We start from the raw sequence: 23,871 nt of genomic DNA, 5'->3' as shown, positions 1-23,871 counted from the left end.
GCTCGGCATAGCCCTGGGAGTAGGTATTTATTTACCAAATTGAAGATATGAGTACATATCATGAATCAACAAGGTGGACTCATCAAGGGAAGTCTACAGCAAAAATATTGTCTATAAGGAGGTTTCTTAATGAATTTAAAATACAAAATTTTTCAACACACCATAATTTTTATTTTTGAACATGGCATGCTATATTTACAGAATTGTTACTAGAGTTCTAATAAAGCCAAATAACAAACGTTTGAAACCAAATTCCAGGATGTTAACATTAATGAAAAAAATTAGGTAAATTTTTTACATTTCTTCATATATTTTTATTTCTGCCTCAACAGAATTTTTGAATAGATTTTCAGCTTTATCATTAGAAAAGGATTGACTTAAATCAGCTACATTCTGAATAAATTCAGTCTCTGTTTGGTGCAAAGATGATTTCAGAGCTTCGGCTAATAAAGGGTTAGTCTGCACTTTGTTATATATCTTCTTATGAAGTTTATACAGGTAATGTTTTCTGCTCAGTTTACTCCTATATGAGGGTGTCATCTGCAAGAATAAATATTTTGCAATGTGGAAAAGACAGCTGAGTATAAACAGAAGCAACAAGCTACAGTTTCCACCCTTCATTACTTTGAATGAAGCAGTGAACTTTAAAATAAATAAAATAAAATTTAATAAAACATCAGTATAACCAATATTTCAAATGCAAATTTTGTATAACTAATATACAACTTTGTATAATCAATCTGTAACTTAAAAAAGGTAACTTACATTTAAAATCAATCAATTATTTAAAATCAATCTGTAACTTAACCCCACGAAAGTAAATATATTTACTTTCTTAGGGCAATGCATACAAATGTATCCATTATAACCATATAAAAGGCTACTTCAAAAATAAACAAAATCTCCAGACCGACCTATCACAATTCTTTGTATGTATTTCTATTTTAAATAAAGTATGCTGATTGTAGAATTAATTTTTTTATTATAAAAAACCTCAGTAGGCAGGCAGATAAAATAGAATAAACTTGTACTAAATCAGGTAAGTAATTATGAGATTTCTGTCATTTGTGATCCAAAAAATATTATTTTGTGGATTGCACTGAACCATAATGCCCTGCATTATACACTACAGTGCATCGAAATCACAAGGAATATTCTTGGGAAGCGCTTCTTTGTACGAGAGGTGATTATTTAATTCGTGGACTGGTACAAGATTTTGTTTACCATGCAAACTTTCCATAACTGCCGATGGAGGCTAAGTACCACCGCATGCCAGTACTTGTCAAGCTAGTGTTGGGTCAAGTTTTTTTAGTTGCATGTCACCGACAATCGTTTTGAAGCAAGTATTATGTTGAACAGTGATATGTGATTTGTTATTGCACCAGACAGGACAATAACAAATCACAAATGCATCAGACAGTTAAAGAGATGAATGAACCGTATGGTATTGAGCGTCTTGGTAGGATGGCCATATTTAAATGGCACAAGCAATTCAGTGAAAACTGAGTCTGTTGCAGATGACCCAAGGCCTGGTCAGCCTTCCTCCTCAACAACTCCTGAGCAAATCGCAAAAGCCTGGGAAATCTTGGATGAAGACTTGTGAATTACACTTCATGAATTAGCTGTTAGAATATCCATTTCATATGGTATTGATCCCAATATTGTGAAAGAACACCTGAAAATGTGAATCTGTGCCCTGCTGGAAAATTTTTTTAAGTTGAATAGTGACTTGTGATGAAACTTAAATTTTTCACTACGATTCATAGACAAAACAACAGTAGAGTCAGTGGAAGCATTCCGATTCACCAAGACCTAAGAAATTTCGAGCTTCTCATTCGGTTTACAAACAACAAATGGTTTCCGTGTTTTTTGACATGGAAGGCATTCTTGTTACACACACATTTTGTGCCTCGTGGAACAACTATGAATAAGGAATCATACTCTGTGGTTCTCAGAGTCAAATTTCACCGTGCCATTTGTAAGAAACACCAAGAACTTTCCAGTTTCTCCATCAAGGCAATACCAGGCCCCATATGGCAAATTTTGTGCAGCCAGTAATCACTTCATAGGTGCTGAGGTTCTGCCACATCCCCCTTATTCACCAGACTTAGCCCAGTGTGATTTCTTCCTGTTTCCACATCTGAAGAAAGCTCTGAAGGGCAGCAAATGTTTCATGTCCAACAATGATGCTTGCAGAGCCACAACAGAAGCACTTCAGTCTTTTGAAAAATGGCTTGCAAGAAGCATTTAATGTGGGGTAAGACAGTGGTGATATGTGTAAAGTTCAAGGGCGAGTATTTTGAGGAGAAATCTACAGAAGATTCAGATGACAATTAAGATAAGATCTTGCACCAGTCCACAAATTAAATGATCACCCCTCATACTTTTACTAAATGCCTCAAACTATTTTCTGATTTAAGCATACAGTAGTGTATAACTCCCTCGATAGTATGTTCACCTTGTTGTGGTGAGGGAGCTTGCATGCTATGACAACCCAGGGAGCTATGCTAGCAATAGCCTAGCTATCAGAAGGAACACCCAAGCTGGACAGGTGGATAGGGGCCAGACCAAGAGGGATACCTAGGAGAAGGAAAATTCTGATACAAACCATAGTGGTGGGCAGCAGCACCCACTATTACCAACTTCAGGCGGTTAATAATAATATTAACTAGGTTCAAGACTGGAAACCCAAAGATTTGGGCAAGCCTATGGATACAGCACTGCTATGTGGAAAGCAAGGGAAAACTACCACATTAATCATCTGAAGAATGCAACATGACCAGCCAAACAACAAAAATGGCCCTCAGTCCAGGGCAGGAGTTAAATGGCCAAAGGGTGCAAAGAATCCCCCAGTTCATTTCCTCAAGCGATAAGCCATAAGCTTACAGAACTAAATTCAAAAACAAAGATCAACCACTTAAATTTGAGAAGTGGAATGTCAGAAGTTTGTATCAAGCAGGGAAATTAGAAAATGTCACAAAAGGTCTTGATGACATGAACATCAATATCCTGGATTTAGGAGAGGTGCGATGGCCATGACAAGGCAAAACGAGCACAGTGAAAGGCCACAAACTCATACTCAGGGGGAAATGAACCACAGAGGAGTGGGAATTCTTATCAGGAATGAAAAGATCAGCTTCTTAAATGGGGCTTTTTCAGACAGGATAATATTAGCCCAATTTAATACTCTTCCAATACCACTTAACATCATACATGTTAAGAATACCAAGATTTCCTAGAAGACCTCAAGTACATCCTAAACTGGGCCAAAAGAAAAGGAATCAATGTAGTTAAGGGAGATTTCAATGCCAAAGTGGGAACAAGAAATGAAAGGGGAGATGCACTGGTTTAATTCTGTCAAGAACATGAAATGGTCATTGCAAACACCTGGTTCAAGCTACCACCATGAAGATTATACATTTGGAAGGTCCCCAATGATGCCAAATCAAAGATTAATCGAAATCAGATTGACTACATCATTACCAGCCAAAGATTCAGAAACATAATTAAAAGCATCAAAGCCATACCTGGACCTGATATTGGCTCAGACCACTGCCCACTAATAGGGAAGCTGGTTATAAAATTAAAGAAAATCAGGAGTAAGGAATTAAAGACAGGCTGGGACAAGGAAAAAATTAACCAGCCTGTATATAGGAGACATTTTGTAAGTACAACTGAAGAGTGAATGGAGGATAGTAATTTTAATATACTAGATAGAGATCCAGAATCTGAGTGGACTTTGTTCAAGAAGATAATGACAGATGCTACAGATGCAATTTTTGGACAGGCGCAAAGGAAGGCCAAACAGCAATGGATGACAAGCAATATTCTAGATTTAAAGGAGTGCAGAAAGAACAAAGATGTAGACAAAAATAAGATGTATGACACTGATTAAAATGGAAATAAGGAAGACAAAATCGACATGGATGGAGGAGAGATGTAAAAGGATTGAATATCTGCAAAATGAGCATAAGGAACATCTAGTCCACAAAGTGAAGGAGCATAAGGAACATCTAGTCCACCAAGAGGCCACATTCTGGATAAAAAAAAAAAAAAAAAAACAGGAAATTTGTAGACAAGCAACAAAAAAAGGATAGATGGTAAGAATATCTGAGGTAAATATACTGAGAGGACAACGGACAACTAGGAAATGACAACATCCAAACAGAAGGTAAACATCAAGAACTTCTGATGGAAGAACCGGATTAAGTGATTAAGAGGGTTCAAAAGGTGACACAAGTAACTATAGACCTGTTAGTTTAACTTGTGTTCCGGGTAAAATAATGGAGTCACTGGTTAAAGAAGCATTGCAGGATCATCTAGACAAGACTGCAGTAATGGTTAAGACACAGCATGGGTTTATTAAAGGGAGGGCTTGTCTGACCAATTTGATTGGATATTATGATGTGGTCACAAAGGAACTGAATGTCAAAAATAATTTTGATATCATATACTTGAATTTCAGGAAAGCTTTTGATACTGTTGCACATGGAAGACTGCTGTACAAATTGAAGAGCTACGGCATTACCGGTAAGTTGCTACAATGGATAAAGGGATGGTTGAGTGGGAGCGACAGAGAGTGGTAATCAATGGACACTGCTCTTCATGGGCACATGTTATTAGTGGAGTTCCCCCAAGGTTCGGTGCTGGGCCCATTGTTGTTTTGTGTATTTATCAATGATATTGATGAAGGTATATCAGGATTACCGTCCAAGTTTTCAGATGATACAAAGGTTGGCAGGGTTGTTAATGACAGTAAAGAGTATGCTACCCCAACTGGGTCTAGATAAGTTGGGCAAATGGGCTGAGAAGCAACAACTGAAGTTTAACCTTGACAAATGCAAAGTACTGCATATGGGTGCAATAACCCAAGAGAAACATACCAACTGTGTGGGGTACTACACTCAGGGAAGTGGAAAAGACATGGGTGTAGTTGAGCAGTCAAATATGAAGTTCACTGAGCAGTGCAGACAGGCTGCCAGGGCAGGTCATGGAGTCTTGTCAATGATATATAGGAATTTTGCTAGGAGGGACAGGGAGATGATTATTCCATTGTACAAGGCAATGGTCAGGTCACACCTGGAGTCCTGCGTACAGGTCTGGAGGCCTCATTTTAGGAAGGATGTAGAGTTGCTAGAACGAGTACAAAGAAGGGCAACAAGGTTGGTGAGGGGGACAAAGGGGTGCTCTTACCAAGAAAGGATCAAGTTCTGTAAATTGCAGTGTCTGGAGAGTAGGCACCTGCGAGGTGATCTGTTGAGGTGCATAAGGCCTTGAATGGGTTGAGCAAGCTGAATGCTGATGGGATTCTTCCTCTTGCTCAGATTAAGAACCTGAGGGGGGCATAGATTCAAATTGAGGAAAGACAGTTGTAGAATAGATGTGCGGAAATTTGCCTTTAACCAGCGGGTGGTTGATTGGTGGAACAGACTTCCATCTTTTGTTGTGGAAGTTGATAGCCTAAATAAATTTAAGGCTGAGCTGGACAGGCATTTGGATTGAATGGAGGGGTGAAATGGATTTTTTTTTTTTGCTGATGCTGCTAAGCTTGCTTTCTTGCATCGTATTCCTCTACTAATGCTAAAGTCAATGAATAATAACAAAACAACTGCCATCGATAACGTCCCAAACGTAAATGCTCAAATACGATGAGATGAGAGCTCTATCGATCAATTCGGCCCTGGAAAGATTGTGCAAGGCTCAAGGGGTAGAATTTTTTTCAGCTTGGTCTGTACTTGTTAACAGGAGAGACTGCTTCTACAGGGATGGGATACACTTAAATAGAAAGGGTGCAAGAATGTTTGCTGATGCTATCGAGGCAGTGTTAGGTGGGTGGGAAAACTGCTAGATTGGGGGATACAAGGACTAATAGATTAACAGTAGCCACTGGCAGAGGTGAAAGTGATTTGTGCACTGCTTCTACTGGAATGAGCCGCATCCTGGAAAATAAGATGCAGGATATTTCAGAGACTGCTGGGAATCATTGGGGTACAAGTAAACACATGGGTTGTGTTAGGGTATCTAAGAAAAAGAACAGGTGCATGTATACTTGCGTGTACACCAATGCAAGGAGTTTAGTAAATAAAATTGATGAATTTGAGGTATTGCTCAAAACATCAAAGGCAGATATTGTGGGGATTTCAGAGACGTGGTGTCACACAGATATAAGGAATGCAGAACTGGAATTTGGGGAGTACAATGTCTACAGAAGGGATAGACAGGATAGGAAGGGAGGGAGGCGGGGTTATGCTATTAGTTAAGAAATACATAAAATCCAAGGAAGTGAAGCCAGTCGACATTGCTGGACAGTGCAGTGTCGAGTCAGTTTGGTGTGACATAAGCATTGGGAGATCAAAATCGAGAGTAGGAGTGTGCTATAGGCCTAATGACTCTGAAGAGTATAATAAGAAATTGTGCAGGGAAATAGAGTGGGCCAGTAAATTAGAGAGTCTTATAATGGGGGATTTTAATTTTCCAGATATTGACTGGAATTTGGGGGCTGGTCACTCACACACTAGCAAGGCTTTTGTGGATTTATTGGATGATTGTTTTCTACATCAGCATGTTCGGGAGGCAACTAGAGGGAGTAATACTCTTGATTTGATTATCAGTAGTGATTCTTCATGCATTAAGAATCTGCAGGTAAACAAACCACTAGGTGGCAGTGATCACAGTGTGCTGAAGTGGGATTTACTCAAAGAGGTAACTACCATAAGGGGTAAAGGGAATGGTTATTGCTTTCGTAAAGGCGACTACGATGGACTGAGACAGTATTTAAATTCTATACAATGGGACCAACTGATGATGTTACCAACAGCAAATTCAAAATGGGAAGCATTCAAAGAGCTACTAGGCTTTACATACCAAGAAATATTGTTCAAGGTTTAGGCCTAAGTGGATGTCAGATGAACTAATGAGACATATGGCAGAGAAGAAAAATGTATGGGATACATACAAATTAACACGTGACACAGAAGCCTATGATAGATACAAGTTGATCTGTAACCAAGTTACAAAGGAGGTTAGGTAGGCGAAGGCAGATTACGAGAAATCTTTGGCAAGGGATGCAAAGAAAAACAGCAAAGAGTTCTTTACTTATGTAAACTCTAGAAGGAAAGAGATGAATCAGATTGGTCCACTTGATATCGATGGGTCAACTGTTGGTGATCCTGCTTAGGTAGCTAACAAACTAAATGAATTATTTTGCATCGACATTCACACATGAGGAGTTATTCAGGAAGGGGAATGCCAGAGGTGTATTCAACTCTGGCAGTAACCTAGAGAATCTTGTAATAACTGAGAGTAAAGTGGAGGAGAAATTGTTGAAGATAAATACAAGAAAGGCACCTGGGGTGGATGGGATCTATCCAGTTATATTAAAGGAGGCAGCAAAGGAAGTAAGCAAACCCTTAGCCATAATTATGAGAGCTTCCCTGGACTCAGGGGAAGTACCCATGGACTGGAGATGTGCAAATGTGACCCCAATTCACAAAGGAGGATCAAAGGGCGACACAAGTAATTATAGACCTGTTAGTTTAACTTTTGTTCCCAGAAAATTAATGGAGGCACTGGTTAAAGAAGCACTGCAGGATCATCTAGACAAGACTTCAGTTATAGTTCAGACACAGCATGGTTTTGTTAAGGAGAAGACTTGCCTGAGCAATTTGATTGGATATTATGATGCAGTCACAAAAGAACTGGATGCAGGGAATAACTTTGATATTATATACTTGGATCTTAGAAAGGCTTTTGATACTGTTGCACATGGAAGACTGCTGCACAAATTGGAGCTATGGATAAAGGGGTGGTTGAGGGGGAGAAGACAGAGTGGTAATCAATGGACACTGCTCATCATGGACTAATGCTTCTTCAAACAGGCCTCTGAGGTTGGGTATATTCATACTGTAGTTTTTAGTGTTTTGCACCAACCTTGCGTAGAAATAAAAATAAAAATAAAAACACCAAGGAAACAGAACTTTTGATAACTGTGTTTATAATAAATTACAATAACCTGTGTTTACAATAAATTTAACTTTACAATAAACTATACATATGAATTATTAAAATCTGCTACATTACAATCAATAAAATGCATTAAAATATACTAGATTAAAAGCGATAAAAACCGTAGCTTTCAAAGGCTCCAGCCTTCTTCTTCAGCGGTGTTTTCTTGTTCTGCAGTACATCTTTAAATATCAGCAGGTTAATGGTACTCCTCACGTGTTTTCATTCACACGTGTTCCGTCCTCTTGCGTTGTGGAACCGGAAGTGGCTCGAGCGGAAGTCATACGGAACCGTTCATCCCTTCTGAGGATAGTGGTCTCAAAGATGGGATGAATCCGCGTACCCCTATCTCTATTAATGTTAATTGTTCTGGGACCGTAAGTGGCTCGAGAGTTTGCGGATTTGTTCTACAATTAACATTAATAGAGATAGAGGTACGCGGATTCATCCCATCTTTGAGACCACTATCCTCAGAAGGGATGAACGGTTCCGTATGACTTCCGCTCGAGCCACTTCCGGTTCCACAACGCAAGAGAACGGAACACGTGTGAATGAAAACACGTGAGGAGTACCATTAACCTGCTGATATTTAAAGATGTACTGCAGAACAAGAAAACACCGCTGAAGAAGAAGGCTGGAGCCTTTGAAAGCTACAGTTTTTATCGCTTTTAATCTAGTATATTTTAATGCATTTTATTGATTGTAATGTAGCAGATTTTAATAATTCATATGTATAGTTTATTGTAAAGTTAAATTTATTGTAAATACAGGTTATTGTAATTTATTATAAACACAGTTATCAAAAGTTCTGTTTCCTTGGTGTTTTTATTTTTATTTTTATTTCTACGCAAGGTTGGTGCAAAACACTAAAAACTACAGTATGAATATACCCAACCTCAGAGGCCTGTTTGAAGAATTATTTCGATGTTATGGCCGTCCAATTGTGCAGTACGTCAGAGAATTTCAGAGACATAGTGTTAGGGAGGCGAAACATGAACAACATTTGAGGTTTGCCCATCGATGCAAGACGCATAATCTCATTCCACGAGGCTTTCAAACAAAGCTACCCTTTGAAGATGAACGAGTATTTAACATTACCAAGTGGTATCAAAAGAAGATCCTTAATATATGGATCGAAAAATTACATAACAATTTATACCACATTAGGAGAGGTAAAAGGCAGTGCTTGGATAAGATAAATGACAAGTTGACTCCGATACACTTAGCAGGAGTGGTTAGTGTGGTAGCAGCTAAAGCAAAACAAATTTCGGACAGTTATAGACGGAGACAAATGGGGAAGTTTGACAAGCTTAGAGAACAAACCAAGCTTAGGGGCAATAGTGATAGCACCACCAAGGATTTTGTGGTGAATATGAGCAATAAACAATTAACTAAAGAGCAGTTGGAGGTTCTAAATTTAGGACCGAAATTTGCCATGGTGCCGCCCAATTACCCGTTGCAGAAGTAGCAATGGGCGTGGAAAGGGCTATAAACAAACTTCCCGAAGCTACAGCTAATGAAGTTCGAGTAAAAGTAGCAGCGATCCTAAGTCAAGCTAAAGATGCCCCCTCCAATCTTAATGTGAAGCAAAAATTAGCGCTAAGAAGCCTTAAACAAGATGATAGCATCGTAGTCCTACCCGCGGACAAGGGCAGAGCAACTGTGGTTCTTGATAAGGAAGCATATAGAATTAAAGCGTTGGGTTTATTGGAAGATCAGATGACTTATAAAGTTATTCAGAAAAGTCCACTTCTTAGTTTGGAACGGCAAGTGAACAGAATGGTGCAGGGTTGGCTTAAGTCTAACAAAATTTCTAAGGAACAATATTGGATGTTGCACGCTACAGGTAGCCAAATGCCAAGATTTTATGGCTTGCCTAAAATTCACAAAGTAGATGTGCCACTTAGACCCATAGTCTCATTTATAGGCAGTCCAACCTATGCACTTTCTGGTTTCTTAGCTAAATTATTATCCCCACTAGTGGGACTTTCAGAATACAGTATTAAAGATAGTAAAGATTTTGTGCAGTTTATTAGAAGCCAACCCATAGAAGAGAATGAAATCATGATCTCTTTCGACGTGAAATCGCTATTTACATGTATTCCGATTGAGCATGGGGTGTGGTGTGCACACATGACGTTACAGAGGGACACCACCCTAAATACTAGAACGCAGCTAAAGCTGGAGGATATTGAGAAAGGAATAGAGTTATGCCTCTCAAGCACCACTATGGTGTTTGACAATACTATGTATAAGCAGGTTAATGGTACAGCCATGGGCTCCCCCATTAGCGCAATTATAGCTAATTTAGCTATGGAGGAGCTCGAGGCCAGAATATTTAATGCTAGTATTCTCCCTATGCGCCCCTGGAAAAGGTATGTGGATGATACGTTTTCAATTATTCGGAAGGGGAGTGAAGATCAGGTGTTGAACATCTTAAATGACTTCTCCCCATTCATACAATTTACATCGGAGGTGGAAGAAGGAGGGGTTTTGCCGTTCCTAGATGTGTTGGTCTGTAGGGAAGATCGACAGCTAAAGACTAGGGTATATAGGAAGTCCATGTGTAAAGGGCAGTATTCGCATTACAGCTCAGCTCAGACCAACCATCATAGGAACAGTGTGATAAGAACTTTAGTTGATAGAGCAAAATCACATTGCAGTACCTCCGATGATAGAAAGTTAGAGTATGAACGGGTCACGACGGATCTTGCAAAATGTGGTTACCCCCAGAGGATTATAGAGAAATATGTTAAAGGAAATCAGAGGAGAGGCGAGCCTTTTACACCAATAGCCACTGCATACATTCCCTACTATCCGGGTTTGACTGATCATATAGCTAGAATACTAAGAAAGTACCAGACACGTTGTGTGCAGCTTCCAGGGCGGAGGCTGCACACAATCGTGTCTCAGGTTAAAGACCCCATTCAAAAAGAGAACACAAGTGGGATCGTATATAGCATTAGATGCCCGGATTGTGGGGAATGTTATGTAGGGGAAACAAAACGCCGTCTTAAAGATCGTCTGGGGGAACACACTAAGGCAATAAGAAATGCGGAATATGGCAAGTCCGCCGTGGCCGAGCATTTTTGGGAGAAGCAACACCAGATCTCCCCGGACGATGCTATCATCACCGATCGGGCGCATAAGTTCCGGGACCGTAAGTGGCTCGAGAGTTTGCGGATTTGTTCTACAATTAACATTAATAGAGATAGAGGTACGCGGATTCATCCCATCTTTGAGACCACTATCCTCAGAAGGGATGAACGGTTCCGTATGACTTCCGCTCGAGCCACTTCCGGTTCCACAACGCAAGAGAACGGAACACGTGTGAATGAAAACACGTGAGGAGTACCATTAACCTGCTGATATTTAAAGATGTACTGCAGAACAAGAAAACACCGCTGAAGAAGAAGGCTGGAGCCTTTGAAAGCTACGGTTTTTATCGCTTTTAATCTAGTATATTTTAATGCATTTTATTGATTGTAATGTAGCAGATTTTAATAATTCATATGTATAGTTTATTGTAAAGTTAAATTTATTGTAAATACAGGTTATTGTAATTTATTATAAACACAGTTATCAAAAGTTCTGTTTCCTTGGTGTTTTTATTTTTATTTTTATTTCTACGCAAGGTTGGTGCAAAACACTAAAAACTACAGTATGGACTAATGCTATTAGTGGAGTCCCTCAGGGTTTAGTATTGGGTCCATTATTGTTTTCTGTATTTATAAATGATATTGATGATGGTATATCCAGCTTAATGTCCAAGTTTGCAGACGATACGAAGGTTGGCAGGGTTGTCAAGGACACTACTGACACTATGCTACTGCAACAGGATCTGGAAAGGTTGAGCAGATGGGCTGAGAGGTGGCAAATGAAGTTTAACATTGACAAATGTAAAGTACTACATATGGGAAACAGCAACCCCAGAGCAATGTATCAACTCTGTGGTACTACACTGACAGTGGTAGAGAATGAAAGGGACCTGGGGGTGGTTGTGCAGGCAGATATGAAGTTTTCTGAGCAGTGCAGATGGGCTGCAAGAGTAGCTCATGGTGTATTGTCGATGATATGTAGGAATTTTTCTAGCAGGGATAAGGAGGTGATTATTCCCTTGTATAAGGCAATGGTCAGGCCACACCTAGAGTACTGTATACAGGTCTGGAGGCCTCATTTCAAGAAGGATGTAGAGATGTTGGAGCGAGTACAGAGAAGGGCAACAAGATTGGTGAATGGAACAAAGGGGTGCTCTTACGAAGAAAGGCTTAAGTTTTGCAAATTACAGTGTCTGGAGACTAGGCACCAGCGAGGTGATCTGATAGGGGTGTATAAAGCCTTGAATGGTTTGAGCATGCTCAATGCTGATGGGATTCTTCCTCTTGCTCAGAATAATCACCTGAGAGGGCATAAATTCAAATTGAGGAAAGACAGATGTAGGATAGACGTGAGGAAATTTGCCTTTAGCCAGCAGGTGGTTGGTTGGTGGAACAGACTTCCATCCCTTGTCGTGGAAGTTGATAGCCTAAATAAGTTTAAGGCTCAGCTGGACAGGTATTTCGAACGAACAGAGGTGTGAAGTGGAAGTGGTTATTTTTTATTTATTTATTTATTATTATTTTTTTTTGGCTGATGCTGCATAAGCTTGCTTTCTTGCATCAAATGCCTCTACTAATGCTAATGCTAATACTACAAAACAAGAGGAAAACAGCAGCTCCTCAATATTTTCAATAATATCCTAAATGAAGGGAAACTACCCCTTGACTTTCTGAGATCCATCTTTATTTCCATACCAAAAAGGGCAAGAGTAGCAAAATGTGCAGACCACTGCACAATAAGTTTCATAAAGTCCTCTTGAAGATGATTCTACACAGAATTGAAGGCAAGATTCAAGAACAAACTGGAAAAGACCAGATGGGTTTTAAAAAGGAGGTTATAACACATGAGAAGCAATATTTTCTCTGAATATGCTGGCAGAAAGAGCAATTGAACACCAGCAGAACTCATTTGTCTGCTTCATTGACTTTAAAAAAGCATTCAATTGCTTGAAACATGATATCCTCTTCCAGCTCTTGAACAATCTAAACATCAATCCCATGGAACTAAGGATACTGTGGTTCTACACCTTGAGCAAGAAGCAGCAATCACTGTAGAGGAAGAAAACACAAACTGAAACCATTATAGATCTAATACAAGATTCTGAAGGAATTACTGTTAATGGTTCAATTATCAGTAACCTGCAATATGCAGGTGATACTGCCCTCATTGCAACATTAGAGGAAAAGCTACAGATGCTCCTCAACAAATTGGCAACAGCAAGTGATCAAATAGGCTTAATAATGCCAAAAAGACCAAAACTACAGTCATAAGCAAAAACACCTTGCCTGGAATCAAAATAAGCTGTGCCAACTCCCCCATTGAACAAGTGAGTAGCTTTAAATATTTAGGGAAGATCTTTACAAATAATAATGACCAAGGCACAGAAATCAGAAGCAGAATTGGTGTGGCCAAAGAGATATTTAAGAATCTTAAGAACTTTCTCTGTGACACGAAACTGGATTTCCAGAAAAGATATCGAATGGCCAACTGCTACATATGGAGCACTCTCTCCTATGTGGATGAGACCAGGGTCATACGGAATGCGGAAATTAGGAAACTGGAATGAGCACTCAGAAGAATACTCAAATTTCTGTGGACAGATTGGGTTACCAATGAGTGGGTCCTTAAGAGGGCAAGAACCACAAGGACACTACTAACTACAATTGCCAAGAGAAAGACTGCCTATTTCGGGCATATTATAATTATTAGGGTGAAGAAACTATTTCAGATTGTTATATTTTTTTCTTTATATTTTCTATTTTTTTTCTATTTTTCTTTTTTATCTTCAGGCAGGGCCAGATTCAAGTCCTAGTAGGCTCCAGACCAGGGGTAGGCAACAGCCGGCCCGTGGGCCACATCGGGTCCGCTACGATGTTGAATCCGGCCCCCTCGGTAAATGCATAAATATAGAAAATCCATACCTGACTACACTCGCCGTAAACGTTCGGCTTAATTCAGTTCAATCGGGAATCGCGGCCAGTACAATAGTAACCAAGTGATTCTACGCAGCGTCAAAGAGTTATTTCCTAATTATTATTGTAGCATCGATCGAACGAAGTTCCTTTGGGTTTGACTTCTTATTGAAAAAAATAATATTGGTGCGAGATATTTTATGTTTTATGCCTTTTCTAATTATTACAACTTTTAATTTAATATAATTTATAGCCCATAAAATGAGCCAATTAAAAAAAAAAGAAAAATTGATGCCGAATGCCGCATTTTCAACGATAATTGGACATTCAATTTTTTTTAAAAATACATTAATAATTTGGTAATTCAAGTAGTATAACATTTTTTAGGTTCTGATTTTTTTTTATTAAATCGTTCGATCTATTCCGGCCCGCATCATGATGCGAAAATTTCATTCGGCCCGCTGACGAAAAAAGTTGCCCACCCCTGCTCTAGACACTTCTTTTTCATGGGCTGTCTAGTGCATTTTTATGGGTGTATTGATCTCTATGAGTAGGTGGGTAATCAAAATTTATCTTGAATTTTTGGATGGAAAAATAATATGGCCTTAACGATTGAAGTGATCACTGTTGCTGATTGTAACGTTCATTTTTTTTTCTTTCAAATAAAAGAATGTTTAAAAGTGGTGGTGATAATTTAATGCTATTACATGTGCATTTTTGTAAGTTAATCATTACTATGCTTAAGAAATTATTGATGCAATGATATAACTTCATATAACTATAGTATGCCCTAGGCAGCCAGCAATGTGTCAATATGATAATACAGCCCTAATTATAATAGTTGCCCCAAAATATTCACTATGTGGCAAAGAAGATGAAGAAAAGTGTTAGTTGTCTAATGGCACCAGGGGATTCCCCCATTTCCACATTGTGTACTCTGTTTGTGTAGCACAGAACTTGGTGTATGCCAGAGATTTAAAAAGTATGTTGGGAGTGGAAGGATGTGTAGTCTCGTGTACCATTGTTCTTCTAACCATTTAGCTGTTGGGACCCACCATTACCACACTTGGCCCCAGGGAGGCAGGTCAGGTACCCAGTAGGTTTTATTTTGTGCTCTGGCAGGCTCTGCCATTTAGTTTCTGAAGAGTTCAGTGGCAAGGGCCTATGTGGAAAAAAAAAAAAAAAAAAATCAAAAATCCACAACATTTATTTCTTCATAGCTCCTGACATGTTCTTTCTCTGTGAAAGCTAATAACTGAGTAGTCAAGTTCAGATAGTTTGGTGTAAAACGGCTAGGGTACATCAGTTTAGACTCCAATTCCTACTTATGTGGCAGAGGATACCTCAAAAAGAGCATATCCAAAATTCAGAGCTGTTTGCTGTATTACAGACTTTTAATTTAAAATGATTATTAAGGTTAGCTTGTTTTAAGTTTTCCACTTTACTTCATGATTTTAGATCTGTACTTTGGGAATGCCTTTATGCGTTTAACATGACCGTCAAGATATACAGTCGATTCCGGTTATTTGGAACACATCGCGACTACTGCATTTTGGCCCGATTAAGCGGCTGCCCCAACTATCTGAAGTTTCGGATAGTTGGGGCACAAATAGTTAAAAATCCAATGGACCCCCGCTTTACAATTGGTTCACTGTACAATCAAATCACGTTACGATGGATTCACCATAGTAAAGTACCATTCACTATACGATGTGTAGTAAGTGCCGGTCATTGTGATCACGTTTGTGAATTGAATTTTAATTCTATAAAACAGCGATTCTAATTAGCAAAAATAGGAGGAATATTATCCACAGGCTATAAAAGTAAAGATATATTAAGCACAAATTTACTCTTTATTAACTTATTAAAAAATTAAATGATACGTGAAAATCGGAAGAACATACGTGATAATCGGAATAATTAATACGTACTGTAATATGTACATACTAACTAGTTGATATTTCTGTGCACTGAAATTTGTGGGTGGGGGTTAAAATTTAAAACAGTAAAAAGAGAAGCAATCAATAACAAAGAACACGGCACACACAAATTACAAGTAACACGATATGCGCAAGTGGAAACTGAGTAACAAGTTACGAAGCTTTAAAAATAGCAATGAAGAGAAGATTCTGAAAATTAATTTTTTTATATGATTGGAGATTCCACGGAAGTGTAAGTACATTTCACCATAATAACCCACAGAATTCCAGTTGTCGGTATTATCGCAAATTCAATAAGATCGAGTTTACTATCCGTTTATGATAGATTGCACTAACAGAAAAGCCCAATAAACAGGTGACTGCTAATTGTTTTTACTATTTTATAGTTGTGACCTCCAGAAATACAAGCGAACCATGTGGTACGGTCGGAGACAATTGTAAGGTAATCTCCAGTGCTGTGGTCTCCTGCCCCGATTAAACGGCATGTTGTCCCAATTAAGCAAAGTAAACCCTGGCTATTTTCTCAATTGGGTTCTGTTTTTTAAGATTTTCCCCAAATAAACGGCTGCCCCGATGAACCGGTGGCCCAAATAACCAGAATCCACTGTATATTTTTTTTTTTCTAGTAAATGATATTAATATACTTTTACTAAGTAAGGCACTATTATATCATGTGCAACATATATGGCAAAGCTTTGAGCCAATGGAGTTATGTTATTAGGCTTATTATGTGTGTTTGTGTGCATGTGAATGAGAGACAGAGAGGGAGGAGAGTGTGATATTGAAAATAAGAAAGTGGGTTACCAAAAAAAAAAAAAAAAAAAAACACATGAAGGAAGTTAGATATAAGCAAAGGGTTGGTGTCTGGCCAATGCTTTTGTGAGCATTGGCCAGATACTCAAATCCCCATGCAGACTCAGCTATAGGAGATTTATTCCCCTCTATTTTTATTTTATTATTATTCAAAGGCTCTCTGTTTGGTCAAAAGTGAGCCATATACTAGTAATAATGATAAATTTATTTGGTACCCATTTGGCCTTAAAATCAAAATTTCCTCTCAATTTTGGTGGTTGACCCTTGAAAAGAAAAAAAAAAAAAAAAAAAAATCACTAAATTTGAGAGGTACGCAGCAATGTACCATATGTGTATAAGTTTTTGTGTGTGTACTCCATAAATTCAAACAGAGATATACTTACTCAACTATATGTGCTTACTCTATTATATATATTACAACTGTATATTTATAAAAGGTATCTATCTGTACATATTAAATTTCATATAAAATCTTCTTTTAGCACTGATAAGACCTGACATAAAATTGAATGCATTTTTTATTTGATTGGTCTTCCTGTGAATGGTGCTACATAAATTTTAAAGTACCATCTCGTCAATGAGAGGCATATCCCTTTGTTGTTCTATGTAGTTGAGGCTCACATGAGACAAAGTTGTATTAATTAGGGCTATAGAGGCTATAGTTAACCGACCGCCCAGATAACTGGGAGTCCACTTGTAATTTTTTTTTTTGAGAATAGATTTGAATTTAACTATTTTTGGAATTTGTGTTTATGTAGCCTAATCATTTGTGGATTCACTGCTAAAAGACATTCATTAACACAGAACTTCCCAAAGTGGGTGTCATGACACATCAAAGTGTCCCATCTTATCCTAAAGCATGTTGATAATTTTGAAATTACATCAGCATTGTATTCACTCTGATTTCCTTTCAATGCATATATTGCTATAATTGATTGATTAAAATGCAATCACTGTATAATACATCAAAAATCCACAACATTTATTTCTTCATAGCTCCTGACATGTTCTTTCTCTGTGAAAGCTAATAACTGAGTAGTCAAGTTCAGATAGTTTGGTTATACTCAAGTTTCATAATGTACATCTTTCCCATCTCTCCTATTGTTTTTTTACATGTTTTTTGCCCTGAAACAAAGGATGCTGATACTGTTGCATTTACCATCAAATTAAAAATAAGGAACAAAAATGGTGGGGTACAAAATAATCAAAATTCTGAATGGGTTGTCAGTATTTCTGGCATGCACATAGTATGTAAGTATCAAAAAAGTTTGCAAAATACTGCTTTAATAGAAACTGACAGTTCTAATTATACCAATAAGTAATAACCATAATAAATGTTAAAATTAATTGGTTTTGAACAATTACTACAGTACATTACCAAAACTACTACAGTAAAGTTGTAGTAGTTTTGGAAGTTTTGCATCTCAGTTGTAGTAGTTTTACAAATACAGGAATTTTACAAGTAACTTAATCCTTTCCTTTCACCTCTAACCCTTTAAACTTTGACCATGTGACTATTCAGTAATACACATACCTTAGCACGATCTTCATATTCAGGAAGTTTAGGAGAGATGATCGCTGGAGGAAAGTCAACATTGGGGCAAAAAATAAATGGCTTAAACAGAGAAATTGCAGGATCCGGTGTACCAGTAAACCAGTGACAACTGGGAACATTTGATTGCGGAGAAGTAAGTACAGACACCTGAAAATATACACACATTCATGATTAAGTCAACGCTTACTACAATCAAAATAAGGAAAGTATAAATTTACACTTATAAACAGAGTACAGTGATACTGCTGTTAAAGAATCCTCTGCAAATGAAGTTCCCTTATGATGAAGTTGGCAAATAACATGCTACGGCAAATGTGCAAGTTTGTAGTGGTGATTTTTGAGATACATAAACTTGCTCCATGCTATGCAAAGCAGTCAATGATACCATGTGCACTGTATGTACCATATATTATGTAGTTATTTTAATATTTTTTATAAAATAATAAAATATTAAGTTGTTTAGAAACTAAAATGCAGATTATAAGGCAGTTAGAAGCAGGAGAAAAGAAAAGCCTTGTAGCACAATCATTGGGATCGACACAGTCAACTTTAAAAACAATTTTAAATCAAGCTGATAAAGTTAAGGATTCTGTGCAAAATTGTAGTGACCATACTGTGTCTAAATTAATATGAACACACAGTAACATTATAGAGAACATGCAAAAAAAGTTGCGTTTGGGTAGATGATATGATACAATGCCCCTCACCAAGGCATTAATTGAACACAAAACATTAAAGTTATTTAACCATTTAAAGGTCATGAAGCTGAAGAAACCACTGAGACTTTTGTTCCTTCTTGGGGATGGTTTGAGAAATTCAAAAACTGTGCAAGAATTCATAGTGTTAGATTGATAGGCAAAGCGCAAGTGCCAATGTCCAGGCAGCAGCAGAATTTCCTGCAAAACTGCAAGCTGTAGTGAAGCAAAGACGATACTTGCTGAGTCTGGTATTAATACAGTCAAAAGTGGAAAAGTATTCTGGAAAAGTTTCCCTTCCAAAACTTTCATCTCCCAATATGAGAAAAAGACTTCCAGGTTTAAAACAGTCAAAGACCGATTAACACTGCCGATGGGTACAAATGTATCCAGGCACGTGAAGCTAAAACTAATTGTTGTTTATCATTGTGAAAGGCCTCGAGCTATGAAGGGATTGTCCAAACATAATTTTCCACTAATATGTAAATCGAATGGAAAAGACTGGGTAATAATGGACTTGCTTACCAACTGGTTTTTCAACAATTTTTGTCTTGCTATCCAATGTTATTCCGAACTAAATAATTTCAAACCCAAGGTACTTTTGCTACTGGACAATGCTCTAGACAATCCTTCTAATCTTGGCTCACTTAAAACATGTACAGTGAAACTTCTCCTAACGGACACCTCTCTTTAACTGACATCTCTCTACAACGGACATTTTCAAATTCCCCAACTCTCCTCTATTGGTTTAAACGTGTTTTCAGCTTCTGTCCAGCGGACATTCTCTGTAACGGACGCGGACAGACAATCTGCACTGTTTCGTTTAGATTAGCACTTAATTTGATCTCCGAATAACGGACAGCGGGCGAGCTCACGGCCCTTTTTCTAGGAACGTTTCTTCCACGTATTGCCTCAATCACGTGTTTATTTTCTATTTCTGATTCTCTGAATTTTATCAAGGTTTACGTTGCCATCCTAAACCCTTTTTCAAGAATTTTAAGGCACGTGTAAAACTGATGAATTCGGTGTGTGGGCAGGGGGGGGGGATTTTGTCGGCCTTTCGTCTTTTGAGTTTCAGTTTTCAGTTTTGTTCAGTGTCGTGTGAAGTGCACAATGTCTTCGCATAAACATTTAACTTTAAAAGATAAAGTCGAACTCATTAATGCGTATGATCGGCAAAAAAATAGTGTTCGCAATCTCGCTGCGAAATTCAAAATCGGGAAGACGCAGGTAAGCGACATCCTAAAGAAAAAAAATTAACTGTTCAAACAATTTTGGCAACACGTAAATGATCAGGTTCAAAAATTATTCCTGAAAACTGTTGGACTTCAAATTTGTCGCGCACGTGCTAAAAAAATTCCCATTAATGGGCCTATTATTAGGGAAAAGGCTTTGGAGGTTGCGAAATCTATGGGAGTAAATGAGTTCAAAGCTTCTGTGGGATGGCTAGACAAGTTCAAAACTCGGCATAAAATTTCTTGGAAAACCGTAAGTGGTGAAGGTGGATCTGTTGATACTGGGGTTGTAACAGAGTGGATCGTCAAATTGGAAGATTTATGTCGTGATTTTGAAGCTAAAAATATTTACAACTGTGATGAAACAGGGTTGTTTTTTAAAGCTCTTCCTGAAAAAACAATGAGTCTAAAAAACGAAAAGTGCCAGGGCGGAAAAATTTCTAAGGAACGCTTGACTGTACTATTGTGTACAAATATGCTGGGAGACTTTGAACAACCTCTTGTTATAGGAAAACCACAAAATCCTCGTTGTTTCAAGGGCATAAAGTTGAATCTTTTGAATGTTGACTGGAAGTCTAATAAAAAAGTGTGGATGACACGAGATATCATGAGCGAATGGATAAGTCACTTTAACCAAAACATGATTCGTCAAAACAGAAAAATTATTCTTTTCATGGATAATGCTGCATCTCACCCGCACATTGAATTGTCCAACATTCAAATCGTTTTTCTGCCACCAAACACATCTGCAGAGTGTCAGCCCTTGGATCAAGGGATAATAAAAAATTTTAAACTTCACTACAGAAAATGTGTTTTAAGACATCTCATTGCAAACATGAACGATGTAACATGTGCGAGTGACCTTGCAAAGAAAATCAGCATCCTAGATGCGATTCAATGGATTTCCTCTTCAGTAAACGCAATTAGAAAACTGTCGTGAACTGTTTTGTAAAGTCTGGCTTCTCAAATGCAAAAATTGAAGTTGTGAACAGCAATGTGGAGCACCAAGAAGAGCCAGAACTTCAACATCTATTGATAATGTACGATACTTCAGTTACAAGTGACCCTGGCTACAAAGATATAGACTGGAACCTCACTACAGAAGATGGTGCTCTAGATATCAACGACATTATCATCGATATTTTTCAAGAAGTTCCTCATGAGGATGAGGAAATGGAAGGAGGTCATTCTGTCGAAGAACATATTAACGACGAATCACCGATGAAAATAGAAGAAGCGCTCATACAAATCAATCATTTAAAAATGTTTTTCGCCGCTGAAGAAGATACTGAAGGACTTTCGATGGTTTCTTCACTCCAAACAAATGTTGAAAACAAAATTATCAGCCGGAAGAAGGTGCAGAAGAAAATAAGTGATTACTGTATGTATTTTTCTTAAGATAAAGTCATAATATGCATAGCACAATTGTATGTATATTATTTACAAAAATATTGTGCAAAATCTGTATATAATTTAATTTTACATTAAACATTTAATGATTTTTCTTTATCTCTTGTATATGTAATTGTATATTATTTACAAAAATTTTGTTCAAAATCTGTATATATCTTAATTTAATTTTACATTAAACGTTTAACGATTTTTCTTTCTTTCTTTTTTTTTTTTTCCCCCCTCAGACTTCTTGTTGGCGGACACTTCTCTCTAACGGACAGATTTTCGTTCCCCATGGCTGTCCGTTAAAGGGAAGTTTCACTGTATTTCTGTCAAAATAACTGCTAAACAAAACTTTGTTGCTACAACCAATGGACCAGGGTGTTATAGCAGCCTTTAAAGCTGACTATATGAGATGCACTTTTAGTCAATTGCCTGAGGCTAACAATGGTCAACAACAGTCGATCAAAGGCTTCTGAAAAAATTGCAATCTTATGAAACAAATCAGCAATATCACAGAGGCGTGGGATGAAGTGACAGATTAGTGCCTTGATGGTGGTTGCCAAGACAGTAAGCAACAAGTGTAGCCCAATATTGTTAAAGAACATGATGGAGTAGGATGTGGAATTCCTGCAATTAGCACAGTTGTTCAAATGGCACAAGTAACAGGCTTTGAAGAAGTCAACATAGCTGATGTTCAGGATTTATTGAATAACTATGGTGAGACAACAAACAAAGAACTCCACGAATTAACAGAGAAACAAGTAAACAGTTCAGAAGAGGTTCCCCCAGAGAGGATGTTAACAACAGAGATATTGCATAATTGTTTAAATGAAGTGGCTCACACCTTGATGTCTTAACAGAAAATAACAGCTGCATAGTGAAGATATCTATCTTAAATGCTTTAAATCGTTATAACAAGATGCTAGATGATCGTAAGAAGAAAGCAAGGCAGTCAACTCTGGATACATTTTTGAAGAAGCCTTTAAGTGAGCAACAGCATGGTTCAGTGTTATTTTTCATAATAGATTCTGAGTTTACTGTTTTATTTGACTTTTATACTGCTTTCTTAATATGATATGCACTTTTATTTTCAAATAAAAATATTTTGAACAATGTGTACCTTTTTTTGAAGCGTAGGAACATATCCATATTCCTGCTATGGTATCTACCTCTGATAACAAAGTTGCTTATAACAAACTAAGGTTGTGGAATATCTTCGTTAACTGAGGTATTACTGTAATTATGAACACCCAAAAATACCAAAAAAGTCAGATTAGTGCAATATTTCAAATTCACATCATACAATATGATCATTTTTATTTTCTGATTTGATGCAAGAGTTTGAAGAGGCACTGTCTTTTAAGACAGGTATCAGTTACTGAGAGATAAAATACATTCTAGCTGCACTGTCGAATGATACATTTATAAAATTATTTTTAGATTTAAAATTAACTTTAAAAATAAAACCTTACATTCCAGTTTTGTATGAATGCCTCCTTCAGAGGTCATAATAAACAGTGGTTATTAACCTTTCATTCACTACATGGAGTTTGAAAGATGCTACTTTTTTTCTTTTTAATTAGGTAATAAAATCATATATTCCTATGTACTTTTGCCACTAATTTCTGTAAATCATGATGCAGTATTTTCTGTTTTCATTTTGATTTACTTCTGAATTGGGTTATAAGTCAACTGTTTTTTTTAGCACCTAATCTCATGAAATTCATTCTGATGAGTTTACAATGTATGTGTTTCTGATCAAAAGCTGCATGAATGCAATTTTAATGAAATTTGGAATGGCTTGACAAATTTTTCTAAACAAGTCTCAAATTTGATAGCATGAATCAGAGCCATAATGCTCAATATGTTCTACGTTGATATAAATATTTGTAAAATAATAAGAGAAGTATACCTCAATATAGTATGTAGAACACTTCCAGTATGATATACTCTCCAGAAATTAAATTAAAAACGAAAAATTCGATTTTTTTGTTTTAATTTCTGGAGAGTATCATACGGAAATGTTCTACGTACTATACTGAGGTATACTCCTTTTATTATTTTACAAACAAGTCAAATATAAAATTTTATCAAAATCCATCCATTAAAAGTAAGACATGGTGAAGACAATAGGGACTTCATGCATAATGCACCTAATAAGAAAATATAATAAAAATACTACTAAGCCTAAAAGTAGATAAAATCCTAGGTACCAATAGCATT

At 37.3% G+C, this 23,871-nt stretch overlaps 1 protein-coding gene across 2 annotated transcripts in view; it reads right to left on the bottom strand.

Moving 5' to 3' along the window:
* Window positions 1-259: 259 nt before the first annotated feature.
* LOC150090962 (secernin-2-like) overlaps window positions 260-23,871 on the bottom strand; it is an 85,101-nt gene continuing 61,489 nt past the window's right edge. For both annotated transcript variants that reach the window (XM_090380872.1, XM_090380879.1), the window contains exons 7-8: window positions 18,303-18,470; window positions 260-540 (exon numbers count right to left, since the gene is read on the bottom strand). In XM_090380872.1, the coding sequence (XP_090236998.1) occupies window positions 295-540; window positions 18,303-18,470 (414 nt within the window). In that variant the 3' untranslated portion in view covers window positions 260-294. The remainder of the gene's footprint in view (window positions 541-18,302; window positions 18,471-23,871) is intronic.

This window comes from Mastigoproctus giganteus, chromosome 1 (assembly GCF_048544385.1).
Source record: "Mastigoproctus giganteus isolate SK-2022 chromosome 1, ASM4854438v1, whole genome shotgun sequence".
NCBI lineage: Eukaryota > Metazoa > Arthropoda > Arachnida > Uropygi > Thelyphonidae > Mastigoproctus > Mastigoproctus giganteus.
The sequence above is the reverse complement of the archived record's forward strand: the minus strand, read 5'-3'. Positions and strand labels throughout refer to the sequence as shown.